This window comes from Alligator sinensis, unplaced genomic scaffold (assembly GCF_000455745.1).
Source record: "Alligator sinensis unplaced genomic scaffold, ASM45574v1 scaffold93_2, whole genome shotgun sequence".
NCBI lineage: Eukaryota > Metazoa > Chordata > Crocodylia > Alligatoridae > Alligator > Alligator sinensis.
The window spans coordinates 2,950,791-2,964,270 of NW_005841854.1; the positions used below are offsets into that span (position 1 = coordinate 2,950,791).

The 13,480-nt window shown below is 41.6% G+C and overlaps 1 protein-coding gene across 17 annotated transcripts in view; it reads left to right on the forward strand.

Annotated features, from left to right (window-relative positions):
- The window catches only part of RYR2 (ryanodine receptor 2), an 847,904-nt gene that overhangs the window by 349,744 nt on the left and 484,680 nt on the right, over nucleotides 1–13,480 (forward strand). For all 17 annotated transcript variants that reach the window (XR_003095960.1, XM_025213656.1, XM_025213760.1 and 14 more), the window contains one exon: nucleotides 7,285–7,359. Coding sequence is in view for 16 of the 17 variants with exons in the window: in XM_025213656.1 (XP_025069441.1) it covers nucleotides 7,285–7,359 (75 nt within the window). In the remaining variant the exon portion in view is untranslated. The remainder of the gene's footprint in view (nucleotides 1–7,284; nucleotides 7,360–13,480) is intronic.

Sequence of the window (13,480 nt, forward strand, 5' to 3'; positions counted from 1 at the left end):
CCGACACAAGACAGCTTCATTACACAGACTAACTGAACTTTACTAAAGACTAAAGCTTTAATAAAGATAAACTGAAAACAATTTAGGGCTCTGAATTTATTACAGATAAAGAAGGGCATGGAAGTATGAACTTAGAGAATAAAGTTAAACAGTGTTTGATGCACAAACAGAGAAAAGGAGTATGGGTGATGGTATGTGGTTCATGAGAAAAGAAGTATGCATTTTATGTTCTCTGTTTTCCCTCAGAAGGGAAGGAGCAAGGTTTATGATGTGTCCTTAATTTTCTGATGGCATTCTTTTTTCTTTACATTATTAATAATCTTATGATATATAACTGTAACTTTCAAGTTTCTCTGCACTACATAGCATTTAATGTGCTTCTTTACTGCACTTAGTAATCTAAAGCTTCTCCATTTTTTATCAGTGTTCATCTGCAAAAGGTCCTTTGTAGGTGAAGGCAATGCTACAGGCTTACTCAGGTATTAGAAATCAGTGTTTGGTTTGGCCAAGTCTCAACCACACTAAAGATTAATAGGCCAGAAACATAGCTGGACACTGGTCTGTTGTCAGTTCCAAAATGAAAAGAAGAAGAAATAATATGGAACTGTATTAAAAAAACAAAAAAAGAAAGAAAGTAAATTCTACTATAGTCAGTTCCCAGGTCACTAATATTTACTGTACTCTAATGGCTGCAGTGTAGAAAGATAATACAGGCAACCCCCACTTAACGCTGTTTCTCTTAGCACTATTTCGCTATAATGCTCATTTTAAATTGATACCTGTTTTCACTTGGTGCTCAGCAAGTTTTGCTATAATGCTTGTGGTCGCCATCTTGGGTCATCAAATACTTTTGGTTTTGCTTAATGCTCATTTTTTCAGGAACCAACCAATTAAGAGCGCTAAGCAGGGCTTGCCTGTAAAGGAAAATTAGATTTCCTGTTAATAGATAAATCTGTTTTCTGTGTAACATTTTCAGTTTCAGGCCTAACTCTTTTCCTGTTTGTGACTTTGTTGATTTCAGTGAGATAACACTGATAGGAGATTTTTAACCTTTGGGTAATTATGCTATTATATGATATAAGCAAGTGTTGGACTGACGATTTCCTGCCACCTTTTCTATGAAATCAAACAGCAGCTTAAGTAGTGATGGAGTCTCTAGCTATAGATGCTAAATGAGTCCTCTGCTACAGCAATGCGGGTAGTCTTCCCCATGCTGCTCCACTGATTGTCAATTAGGCGAGATGACCATGTGCATGTGGTAATTTTATTAGATGACATGTTGTTTTGTCCATCTTGTGCACGTATTTGTGAAGGTTTTGATTTTATATTTTCACTCTCCTCTCCACTCTTCACCCCTCCATCACCAACATCCCCACAACTCCTGGTACATGGTTTGTTTGGTTTTTTATTGTACCTATAGAACTCTAGCAAATTTCTAGATTTGGAGATTTTTTGGTTTAATTTTTAAGATCACATTGGCTAGAGAAATAACATTGGTTAAGTTAATAACCTTTCATTATGTGGCTAATCCATCAGTTATTTTTCTCTGCCTATCACAATAGCTGATGGTGCCCTGGGAATAGTTTTCTTTTTATTATGACATTCCATATTCATATGTCCTTCAAAGGAGAAGCAGTAAGCTTCATTTTGCAGTGTATCAACCTAAAGCCATTGTATTGTCATTGGAAAACCAGAGTAGAAACAAAAGTACCCCAGTACACCATTATTTATTCATAGTAAATGGGTGAGAATATGCCAGAATATTTTTTTTTTTAGTACAAGGTAAACAGCACAGTTGAGAGATTTTTCCCTTCAGTTTCCTCTCTCAACAGCATACATATTCCTCCCATGTGATCATTCCATGTCTGATTACTCTGGCATGTACGTTAGCTTGTAGTTTAGGCCTTCAGTATATCATAGCAGAGAGGAGGGGATGTACAACAAATCAGTTCAGTCAAGGAGGAACTATTCTTTCAGTTTCCCTATCTACATATTTTTTAATTTTAAATATTTAAAATGGTATTTGATTATTCTGGTTTGAGTGCTGTATTTACTATTGCTAGACAATGACCTATATTCACTATTTGCAATTGTGTCAAAAATGCACTTGCAGATTTGGAAACTAATGACAAATTCTGAGCTTTCCGGTATTAGAAATTATTTTATCCCTGGTAATTTGCAGGGTATCAGGTCTTAAAATCAAGTCTTTTTTAAAAAAATGAAGCTTTTGCTTCCAAAAGCTTTTACCCATTTTACTGATTTGAGAATACTGAATAACATTTAAAGCTTCTAAATTACCTGAAAGGAAGAATTCCAAGGATACAAAATATCAGTCTTAAATTTTGTGAAGTGTCAGCTAGTTTTGTCTGGAAATAAGTGAGAGCTTAGTTAATATTTTCTGATTTTAAAGAATGAGTGATAACTGACCCATTATTATTTCATGGCTATGTTAGAGCAGCATCTGTCTCCCATTGTGCTGGTCATGTTGCAAAAAAAATGTATAAAATTATGGTTCCTGACTAAGGGAGCATAGGTTATTATTATATTTATTATGTTACAGGAAAATGAAACTAATAGAAAAGTAAAAAATGCCTGATATCCTTCCAGCTGTAATGCTGTTGCTTTCATCATAAGCCATTCCTGCTTTTCACTTTAAGAATTATGTAGAAATTGCAGGCCTTAAAGTCCAGAAATGAGTACAGGATATTAGTGTGAATCTTTTGCAAATGAAGAAACATTTCCAGCCATTACATCAGGACTACTGATCAGTCTTATAACTTTGATGTAATATTTTCTGTCTGTCTTACTGTATTGAAAGAGTTGTTCAAAGTACAGTGATGTGAAAATGTGGTGCCTTGAAATGCAGTTAAACGTCTTGAGATGTAAATTTGAAATATGAGACAGAGATTTATTTTGCTTGTCATGTCGTCTTTTTTATATATTAGAGAAGAAATTTGCCTTGACATAAATGAGCTTCAGTTGGTTTAATACCTACAGATTTCATTTGATTTAAAAAAAAAAAAAGTTTTTAGGATGAACCAAATGATTAAAACCAGTTGTTATGATGAGCCAAATGATTCAAGTTTTCATAAATGGGACAGTCTCAATAAAAATGGCATCATAATAATAATAAAAAAAGAAGCAATAACTAAGGGCTAGACTTAGATTGTACAGTGTCATATTTCTATTGAAGGCTCTGCAACCATGACAACAAACACAAACTGAAAATCTTGCCTTGCATACTTAAATATCATCCCCGTCTTTACTCGGACAAACCATCTTCAGGTTATGTTGTCAGTAGGCAATGGGAGTTTGCCTTGATTAAGGACTCTAAGGGTGCTTATAGAAGTTATTGATCAATCTGTAAATTTAAGCACTTTACACCGAGCACTTAAAGTTACAGTGTAATTAAAAGTAATCAGACATTTGGTGTTTGGTGGGGGCTCAGAGCCTCCATGCATGGGTTGAGGCCAGGAGGCAGGGGGCACTGTAGTCTGCTCTGGAAGCTTGGCAGCTGGGCCAGCTGGTGTCTCCAGGCTCCTCCCCTGTCTGTCCAGAGACACCAGCAGTTGGCCATGCTGCCAGAGATTCCCCTGTGTAGGGGGACTTTCTTGGGGGTGGACCCCTTGAGCGGTGCTATTGGGCACTGGGGACCCTTTCCCCAGGGGTGGGAGTGCTGACCAGGACCCTCCACCCCAATGGCTACACTCTCTCTCTCCCTCTGTGGCTGCACACGAGGAGACTCTCTGTCTCTTCCCTGTGGCAGACCCAGGGCATAATATGTAACCCGCATAGGGAACTGTATGCAAGTCCAGAAATGCGTACAGGATATCAATGTGAATTTTTTCCAAATGAAGAAACATTTCCAGCCATTAGAGCTCTAAATTAGAGCACCTTCATTTATTACCTGATTTAATAAGGGTTACTTTTTCACATGATTGGCCATTTAAAAAGTGCTCTATAGCCTCACACGTGTTATAATATGGCTGTAGTGCACTTTCAGGGGCCAGAGTGTGAGAAAATGTTACTTTTAGCTACACCCTAAAATTAGACCTGTTGTTTAGAACCTCATGACATGATCTAACAATAGCAGAAAAACAAATAAATTGCCCTAAGCCTAATTTGAATTAATCCAAAATTCTGTTTTTAAAAAAAAATGTGTAAGCTTCTCCCCATTGACATCTCTGGCAAACTCTCACTAACTTCGTTGGAACCTAGATTTAACATGCTGTGTAAAAACACTTCTATGCCTTTCCTAATATGCACACTTAGAGGACACTATCTTTCTCTTGAAGGGATAGTTTATATCTCTGATTTTCTGATAACGTAAGGAGGCATATTTTTTAATTTAATTTAAAATTTAATTTGTTATGGTTGCCTGAGAACATACCTCCCTCTCTGTAATTCCTTCAACATTTTAGCTTTGTCTTTTGGTTGTATCTTCTTATTCTAACATGACCTCTCTTATGCACACTTTATTTGTCTCCCATTAGCATTTTAAGTTCCCTCATTTTCTTCAAACCAGCATTTCAGCACACCTGTAATTTCTTATATAATCTGTTGCTGTTTAATAAATGTTTAATATATGCAGTACCATCCTATTGCTTCTGGTTATGAATAATCTCTTTAATTGTTGAATTTTGCTCTTTTGACTTTTATCATTCTAGACTATGGCCACAAAAGGGCATAGGTGTCTAAACATCTGCTAAAGGTGCCTTGAATCTAAAATTGTAATTCTCAAAACTCCCTGCTCAGTTGTCACCTAACTTTGAAAGTGTCCCTAGGTAGCTAAGTTTATTAAAGTTGCCCAGGGACCTAGATTTCTGTTTCTGGACAGGACACAGAAGTGCCTCAGTTTTGATGTTGCTACCAGCTTGACATATAAGTCGTACTTAAGTCTCAGTTAGATCCCACTGAGGATAAATTATGCAATGGTCTTGTGAGCCCTAAGCCATTGGTATTTAAAAAGTACTCATATCTCCAACCTTTGTAAAGTATTGAGAAGAGTGAAAAAGGGGTGGTCATATGTTAAAATTTAGAAATCAGAGGCTTTTAATTTTTCTCAAACATTTGAGCTAGGGACATAAATTACACATAAACTGGTATAAGTGATCAAAAACTGGTTCAAATCTGTAACACAACAGGGATAAGTACAGACAGTCAAAAAGTCTGAGGCTGAATCGATTCAGTCTTTGCAGGTTAGTCTAACATGTATAGATTAAATTAAAGCAGAAGTGAACAGACATTTACCTTTGACTCAGGAAATTCAGCCACATGCCTGCAGTGGCTCAAGCCAGAAGTACTTTGTGCTGCAGCATGGCTCTGGCTGTATGTTCACTTCCTCTTCCTGCTGCCCCTGAGGTTTCTGGGATTTGCAGTCCAGACTTACAGCAGCAGGACTCTGCAAGATTGCTCATCACTTCCTCTTTCTGCTTCCACGTGCCTCTGGGATTTGTAGTCCGTGGTCACGGCCAATAAGTTTGAGTGGGGAGAATGGGTGTTTAACCCCGCTCTCTGGCCCCTAGCCCCAGGCCCCAGTTGGGATTTGCCAAATGGCCAAAACTGGTTTAAGATAAATCTGGATGGATGTAGTATCAGACTTAACTGGTTTAGGTTAAATTGGTTTATTGAACTTCTGTCCCAGATCCCCTCCAGCTTCAAGTTAACTCACGGTCCTCCAGCATCCCAGAATGCTTTGCACCTCCTCCACAAACCACCCTCTCAGTGTCACTGGGCTAGCCTTGGCCCAAGCTGTCTGCTCCAGCAGAGCAGGGAGGCATGTTCTAGCACCCCCTGGCTTCTGGCTTGGCCACTGCAGGCATGTGGCTGCATTACTGGAATTAAAGGTGAATGTCTGTTCACTTATTTATCAGTTCAATATATGCAGCTTAGACTAACCTGCTAAGATTGATCGATTCAGCCTTGGGCTTTTTGATTATCTGTATGTAGTAGGGCTGTGTGAAGCTTTGGTCACTGATTCAATTTGGAGAAGATTCAGCCCAATTTGGCAGCTGAATCTCTGAATCAGATCAGAAGACTCTTTAATCTCTCTGAATCGAATCAGAAGACTCTGAATTGATTTGGAGAGATTCAACAATTCGGCCATAGACACAGTATTATATTTTTTTTTCTATGTATTATTTTTTCTACATAACTTGAGGTACCAGGCATGGCTTGTGAATGCTGAGATGGTGGTGCAGATGAAGCATCTTCTGGTCCACTTCCAGCTCTTCTGTGGAGTGTGCAGGGGACCCATCCACCCCCTGGCTTGGCAACTGGTGTCTCCTGGGTCTGGGGGGGACCAGGGGTCCCCCCCATGGCTGATCACTGAGCTGGGGGGGAAAGGGGAGGGCGGTCCCCCATATGTTCAGCAGCAGCCCTGAAAATGGACCAGAAATACTTCTGGTCCACTTCTGCGTCCACCACCAAGCATGTGGAGGACACCTCTGCACTCCTGTGGGACACTCCATCCACCCCACCATCTCAGCATTCACGAACCATGCCTGGGTACCTCAAGGTAGGTAGAAAAAATATATAAAGCTGTCTATGGCTGAATCGCTGATTCTCCAAAACAGAATCGAATCTTCAGATTCAGATTTGGCTGAATCGAATCAGGATAGTGATCCGAATCAGCAAATCAAATCACAGTCCCCTGAATAGGGCCAAATTTAAATCCAAATCAAATACTGCCAGCTTCGCACACCCCTAGTCTTGAAAACTAGATTGGTTTAGCTGTAAACCAAAAATTACATAATAAAGTGAGCAAGCATGATGGAGCTTTATAAAATTACAGCTCAGTTTAATAAAATATTTGTATAACTTTATAATATAAGTTGTGAGGTAAAGATGATTTCATGCACATAGGTTGTAATGAGCCCAAATCTTAAGAGTACAACTCTTAAGATCATACCATGTTGTTTCCCTGGTTCCTTCCTTTTCCAGTTTCTTGCCATGAACTGTTTCAGTCTTCAGGTGCTTTCTTATGTTGCATACCGATGCTTACAACCAATGCAAGAGAGCTATTTACATTCTTAACACTGTATAGAAGTGACCATTAGAAATGAAGTGCCATAAAGACATAATTAAAAAAATAGAATTTGCATGAGAAGTGAATTGCAAGATTTAATTGACGGGATATTGTTTTTGAGTACAATAACCACTGGCAACAGGTGGATTGTCTTGGACATATTGAAATTAAAAATCCTGCTAAGTGAGCAAGTTGACAGATGAAGATCAGCTATGAACAAGCTGAAAATGCAGTGTGAACTCTTGTTTGTGTTACAGAACCGTCCACTATGAAGGTGGTGCTGTGTCGATTCATGCTCGTTCCCTCTGGCGACTAGAGACTCTAAGAGTTGCGTAAGTAAGGAGTTTCTTAGAGAAATAAATATCATACGGTTAACTGCTATTGCTACAAGTTTATGGTTGATTTTAGTAGGTAAATGTCAGAGCTCCCGTGACTTAAGTGACAGGAGAATAAGTCCCCAAACCAGCAGCGCAATAAGGCTATATCTGCACTGCAAATTTACCAGGCCCAGGCAGCAGAGTCCTCAAAAATGATGCACATGCCCCTTCCTGGCCTGGAAGCAGAGTAACCATGTTTGTGCACTGCTGGGCACAGGAGAATTGGCTATGTTCTCTTATCAGTATTAAGCAGCCTTCTCTCAGGGCTTTGTGAATCCATCTACAGTGTTTTCAAGTGAAGGCAGGTGGTAACCTATTGGGAGGAGCATAGGGTGCTGCTGCCTGACAGATTAGATTGTGGTGAGAACTAAGGGTGAGCATAGGAACTATGATTTAGCAAATGGATAGTCGCTTTGACTTGTGTACTTAAAGTTAGCACCATACCTCAGTACCTTCCTGAATCACAGCCATGGTCTAACCTTTCAATATGAGAATAGTGTGTGTGTGTGTGTGTGTGAGATTCTGTAATCATTTACTGTTACGAACAGTTTCCTCATTGTGATAACTAATAAAACCAGATATTATGCTACTTTATTTTCTCCCTATATTGGACTTGTTGATGGATAAAAAAACCCCCAAAACAAAAACTAACTCAAGTACTCCTTCATGTTTTTGATTTATTTTAAATGTATTCAGATTTTTATAAAGATAACCTTATTCAAGTTCTTACGTTACCCAACTACACAACACTGAGTTTGGAGTCAAGTCATTTAAATGAAAAAGAAGCAAATTCATTAGAAAAAGTCTGAATCATAAAAAAATAAAATTGCAAAATGAATGATGTAAAATTGGAGTGTTAGCCAGGTCTTGTGCCTTATATACCCATGACAGTAATAATCAGGAATGTCCTTTAAAGTTTGACTCGGTTAAATTTTATTACAGCTTTGTGTTTGTGATAAAATTCTGAGTGACAAATAAATATTTTTAGAAACAAATGGTAGCAGCTACGGGGAAAGGTTACACTCTAATGATGCTGTTCTCTGTGTGTGTGTGTGTGTGTGTGTGTGTGTAATTTAATGGGATAATGTTAAAAGACATTGACAGGACAATGGAGAAGTTTTTTTTTTTCCCTTTAGTTGCCTTTGCACCAAAATTGACCTTGAGCATAATGAGTGACACCAATACAACAAACAGTAGAAAAATTTCTGCCTGCTTTGCTCTTATTCATGTTTCACTGTCAATGCGTGTGTCGTCTGGCACAAGAGCAGTGGATTATGTTAGGATTTGAAAAGCTACAGGCTTCTGTTAAGACTGTCATATATCTGCAGCTCAACAGGCAGCATGTATACAGACTATGGGTTTAACCTTCTGAAGATATGTGACCAAAGACAAATTGTCAGAAGAGTCTGTCATACAAGTCAGCACTGACAGGAGTAGTCTTTTGTTACAAGTAATGTTACTGTTACCAAAAGCTTAAACTTCTTACAATAATGTGGATATACCATTTTGTAAGCAAAGACTTTGAGCAAAATTACAAATTACAAATCAATTTAATTTCTTAAATCCCAGTGCTAACTTTTTCTCTAAAATTTGTTGTGCGGAAAGACGAATGAATGTGCATCACGGATCGGAAATAAATTTTGAAGGTTTTGAGTTTGACATGCATTTTGCCAGTCAGTCTAAACAGTAGGTACAGACAGATGCAATAATTGTATTCATCTCAAAAGATACGAGTCAAACTTACATTTGCACATTCTTGCACTGACACAAGTAGAGCAAAACTGTTGTAACTTTAACCCTTTTTCAGGATGACAGTGATTTAGCTGGCTTGCATTGCTACAGGAGTATGTAGACATAAGCATTACATTGTTACAGCTCATACAGACTCCTATATGGCAGCTTCCCTCCCCCCTTAAGTCACTTAAATGTTGCATTTGTCCATAGCCTTTTAGCAAGTTCTATTACTTATGTTACAGATCAGCTATATGGTTCTGCTATTCTCTGGTCTTCAGTGTCTCAGGTAGGTCAGGTTAAGAAGAAAATAAGCTAGAACAGTCTGAGTCTGCTATAAATTAGAGCATGGGCAAGGTAAACCCTTAATGTTGGTGCAAAACTGTTAAGCCATCTTTACCTTTTTGGCCTACCTGCAGAAATACAGTAACTGTGAATCAGACTCTGGCTCTTTACATGATTGATTAATGGAATATCCATGTTGGCTTACAAATGTGTGTTTTTGGTGTGCTTTCTGTGTCTCATAAAAATGAAGAAAGGAAGTGCATTTAGGAAATGTATATGCCTTCTCTCTTCCCACCAGAACACCACATTGAAAAAGAGTCTAATGTCCTTATTATGTGCCACTTAAGAGAAGATAATAGATGAGAGAGAAAAAAATGTGGTATCTTTAGCTTGTTTAAAAATAACAGCTAAAACTTCCAGAAATCTTATTCCAGAACCAAAAAATTCCAGAAATTGAGCCTGAAATTTACTAGGCTTAGTTGCTAACCAGAAACCAGCTTGTAACACTTACATTTGAAAAAACATGCCAAATGTGTTTTTAAGGTTTTCTCTCTCGCATACTCGCACACACATACACCCAGTACTTATGAAGTTGTACTTAAACAAATAGATATTTTACTTGATCAAATAAAAACATAAAAGTGTTATATGTAACCTACAGTGAAAATGACTTAGTGATATGCCTTGTGCAGGACTTAGGCTGGTGTATAAATATAATAATATAGGGCATGTACAGACATTACACTTAGACTGGTCTAAGTGAATATAGATCAATCTAAACCCATAACCATGCAGAAGTTTGGCACACACAAACTAGTCTAAAAATGGTGCAAGTGGTCTAAGATAGACCTGGTATGAGATGCTCAGTTTGGATCAATTTTTGTTAAACCAGTGCTTTGAGCTTCTGTATTGTTTTCCTATCAATTCAAGTTTACATTGCTGTCCTCTGGCATCCCAGACTGTTTTGCACCCCACAAACCCTCCCTTTTAGGGAGGTGCACTAGGACTCAGCCCAGCCTTGGGCACACCCCCATGGACCCTGACCCTGGCATCCTGCCATGCCCCCATGCTCAAACACAGCCATCTTAACCCTGACACTCACAGAGCAGCCATTTAGCTCAGTGAGTTACAGTTTAGTACTAGTAACACCAAGGTCACAGATTTGATCCCTAGCTGCACTAGATAATCTCTTGAGGTCCCTTCCTGTTTTGCTATGATATCATCTCAGAGGCTAGGTCCTGTGACCTGGACCCCAACATAAACATCCCCCCCTCTCCTAAATGGGAGCTGGTGCAGGTGGCTCACCCATGGCTCTCCAGTTGGGGAGCTGGGGGACAGAACATTGGGACAGAGTCTGCATGTAGGCAACCCTGTGACATGTCACTCACCGCTGGCAGATCACTGCTGGCAGGTACCCAGGCCATGTACACTTAAATTGCTGTAAGGCTTTTTTGGCCCACAGCTACAGGGTCCTGAAATACTAGGGCTGGGGCAGTGCGGGGGGCACTGTGCATGCAGGCTGGCACAAGCAGGCAGATGCCCCTGGAATCTTCAGGAGTAAGTGGGGCATAGCCAGCTGCCTTGTTACAGGTAGATGAAAGTGGAAATTTCCAAGTTGGTGTGTGGGGTATTGCATCATAGGGGTGTCTGTTGGAAGCCCTTGGAAAACTTTACATCACAGTGATAGCATGGCTAGTGAAGCCCTGGTCACTCATGGTGCGGGGGCCACACCCAGCTGGAATGGGAGGCAGAGCTAAGCACTGGGATGTGTATCTACATGCACCCACCATTCCATCCACCTATCCACCATCTCGCAGCCAGACCCTTACCCACCTGCAGACATTGGTGCCCCGTGGGCACTACCACAGACCATGGAAGAACCCATCCCATCCTCCTTCACTACCCACCCCAATCACAAAATTGGGACTATAGGGATTTGATGGATCTCGCTGTCATCTGGGGAGAGGAGAGACCCATTACCAGCTCCACAAAGAGCACCACAGAAGGGATGTGTTCAAGTGCATTGCTCAACAGATACAAGTGTGGGCCCACAATGGGGACTGGGTGCAGTGCCAGGCCAAGATGAAATGGATTAAGACCCAATACAAGCGCCTGCATGATGCCGATATAAAGTCTGGAGCCAAGAGTATGTCCACTTCCTCACCTGAATAGGGCTATTCTCACCCTGTTCTCATATGACACAACTGGGGGAGTGGAGGACTTGCTAGAAGGGACTTCACTACAGGAGGAGGTGCAGGAAGGCTCTGGGACAATGGGACTACTGGGTGCCCAGGAGCAGAGCTCAAGTTCCACTGGTGGCAGTGGCCCCCAAGGACTAGCCCAATGGTGTTGGTCCCCAGATCACCACAGGACCTGGGAGTGGAGTTGCAGCTGTACCTGAGCTCCCTTGACATCTCTGGCATTGTCTAGAGCACAGTGTGCAGTAGCAAGGGGAAAGCTCTGATGCCACAGAAGTTGAGGCTTAGGACCTGGAGTCTGAGGCTGTGGCTTCCACCTCACAGGAGTGCCTCCCTGGTCCTTGACCCAACACACCATGGCCAAACATGTAGCCTTCGGGACATCATTCCCAGTACAGCTTCCATGGGCGTTCCACTCCCACTCCTCTGACACCTCACTGTCCCCTTCCAGATGTGCAGAGTGCCCCCAGCCTTGTTGTCCCCAAAGGACAGTGAGTTCGTGCCCGGTGCGCTTGTGCCAATAAACACACAGGGGTGAAGGATCCAACTTAACCTTTATTTCCTGCGCAGAAAGTGGTGCTTGGCAATCGTTTGCAAAGCAAGCACACCCACCCCAGTGGGCGTCTGCCTTATATAGCTACGTAACAGGTTAAACCTGCTGATGTGATGACATGTATAGCAAGCCCAGCAAGTAACCCTCCCTCCAGCTCCCCCCCAAGTAACTCCCCTTTCAGCTCCGGAACTTTGTTGATACAGTATTCCTTCTAGCGAGGCCAGCAATCAGCAACTACGCAACAAGCAATCTCCCCCAGCCTAAACAACCTACTCTATGCCCTTGGTTAGATAATATACTTTTTCAAAACATACAAAGCTGTTCCCTGGTTAAAATGCAGTAAAAGTTCAAGGGATCTCTGCTGGACATGGCTTCCAGCCCTACCTCTGTCCCTAGGGGTTTAGCCAGGTGCCCCTGAAACAAGGGGTGCTTATCAGCCTCACAACTACTAAAACAGTGGCTGTTGCAGCGTGACGCACAGCACTGATAGCCAGCCCTCCCCACATTTCTGCTGAAGACTCTGGCACTGATCTTGAATTCCATACTCTCTGGGACAGCATGGCTGTACCGCTCTCCATGTGGCCGTAATGGGGACCCAGGCACCGGGGAAACATGAAGCTTCTTGGAGGGAAGGTGACGGTGTTACGGGAGCAGGAGAGTCATGCCCACAGCCAATAGGGCACGCATGTAGTGGCACTATGATGCCCTGCCAGCCCAAAACCCTCTATGCAAGCCTGTCTCCAGAAGGTGGTCACCAGGCCCAGTACACTCGCTTTTTCCCTCCCAGCCCTCACCCAGCTCCTCGGGGACCAGTGACCACTAGAGACCACCCCCACAGTTACAGCCTTTGCCCAGGCTGTCATGGCTGAGAAGTGTAGGAGGGTGGGTCTTGGTGTATGGATGGAGAAATGTGGGGGGATGCAGTTGGTAATGCCATGAGGCCAGGTGGCAGAGAAGACACTGAAGTCAGAGACAGGAGGTAACACTGGTATCTGAGAACCACTGGAGTTACAGTATAGCAGGAACAAGAAAAAAAACCCTTTCCAAACAACCCCTCTCCCTCCCTTCCTTCCTCCAGCCATCACATCTTGGACTGGGAATTAAACATAGGCAGGGCATATTGGCTGGCATTCCCCTCAGAATAATGGAGAAGTCATCTCTTCAAGCCCAGCTGACTCTCACCAGGGAAATGCTGGGAGCAAAGTACCATTCCTACATGGACACTGTGCTGAAATGTCTCTCCTGTAAGGGAAGGATTGGAGGGAGGGAGCGGTTTAAGAACTCTGCTGGTGTTCCCTAGAGTGGTCAG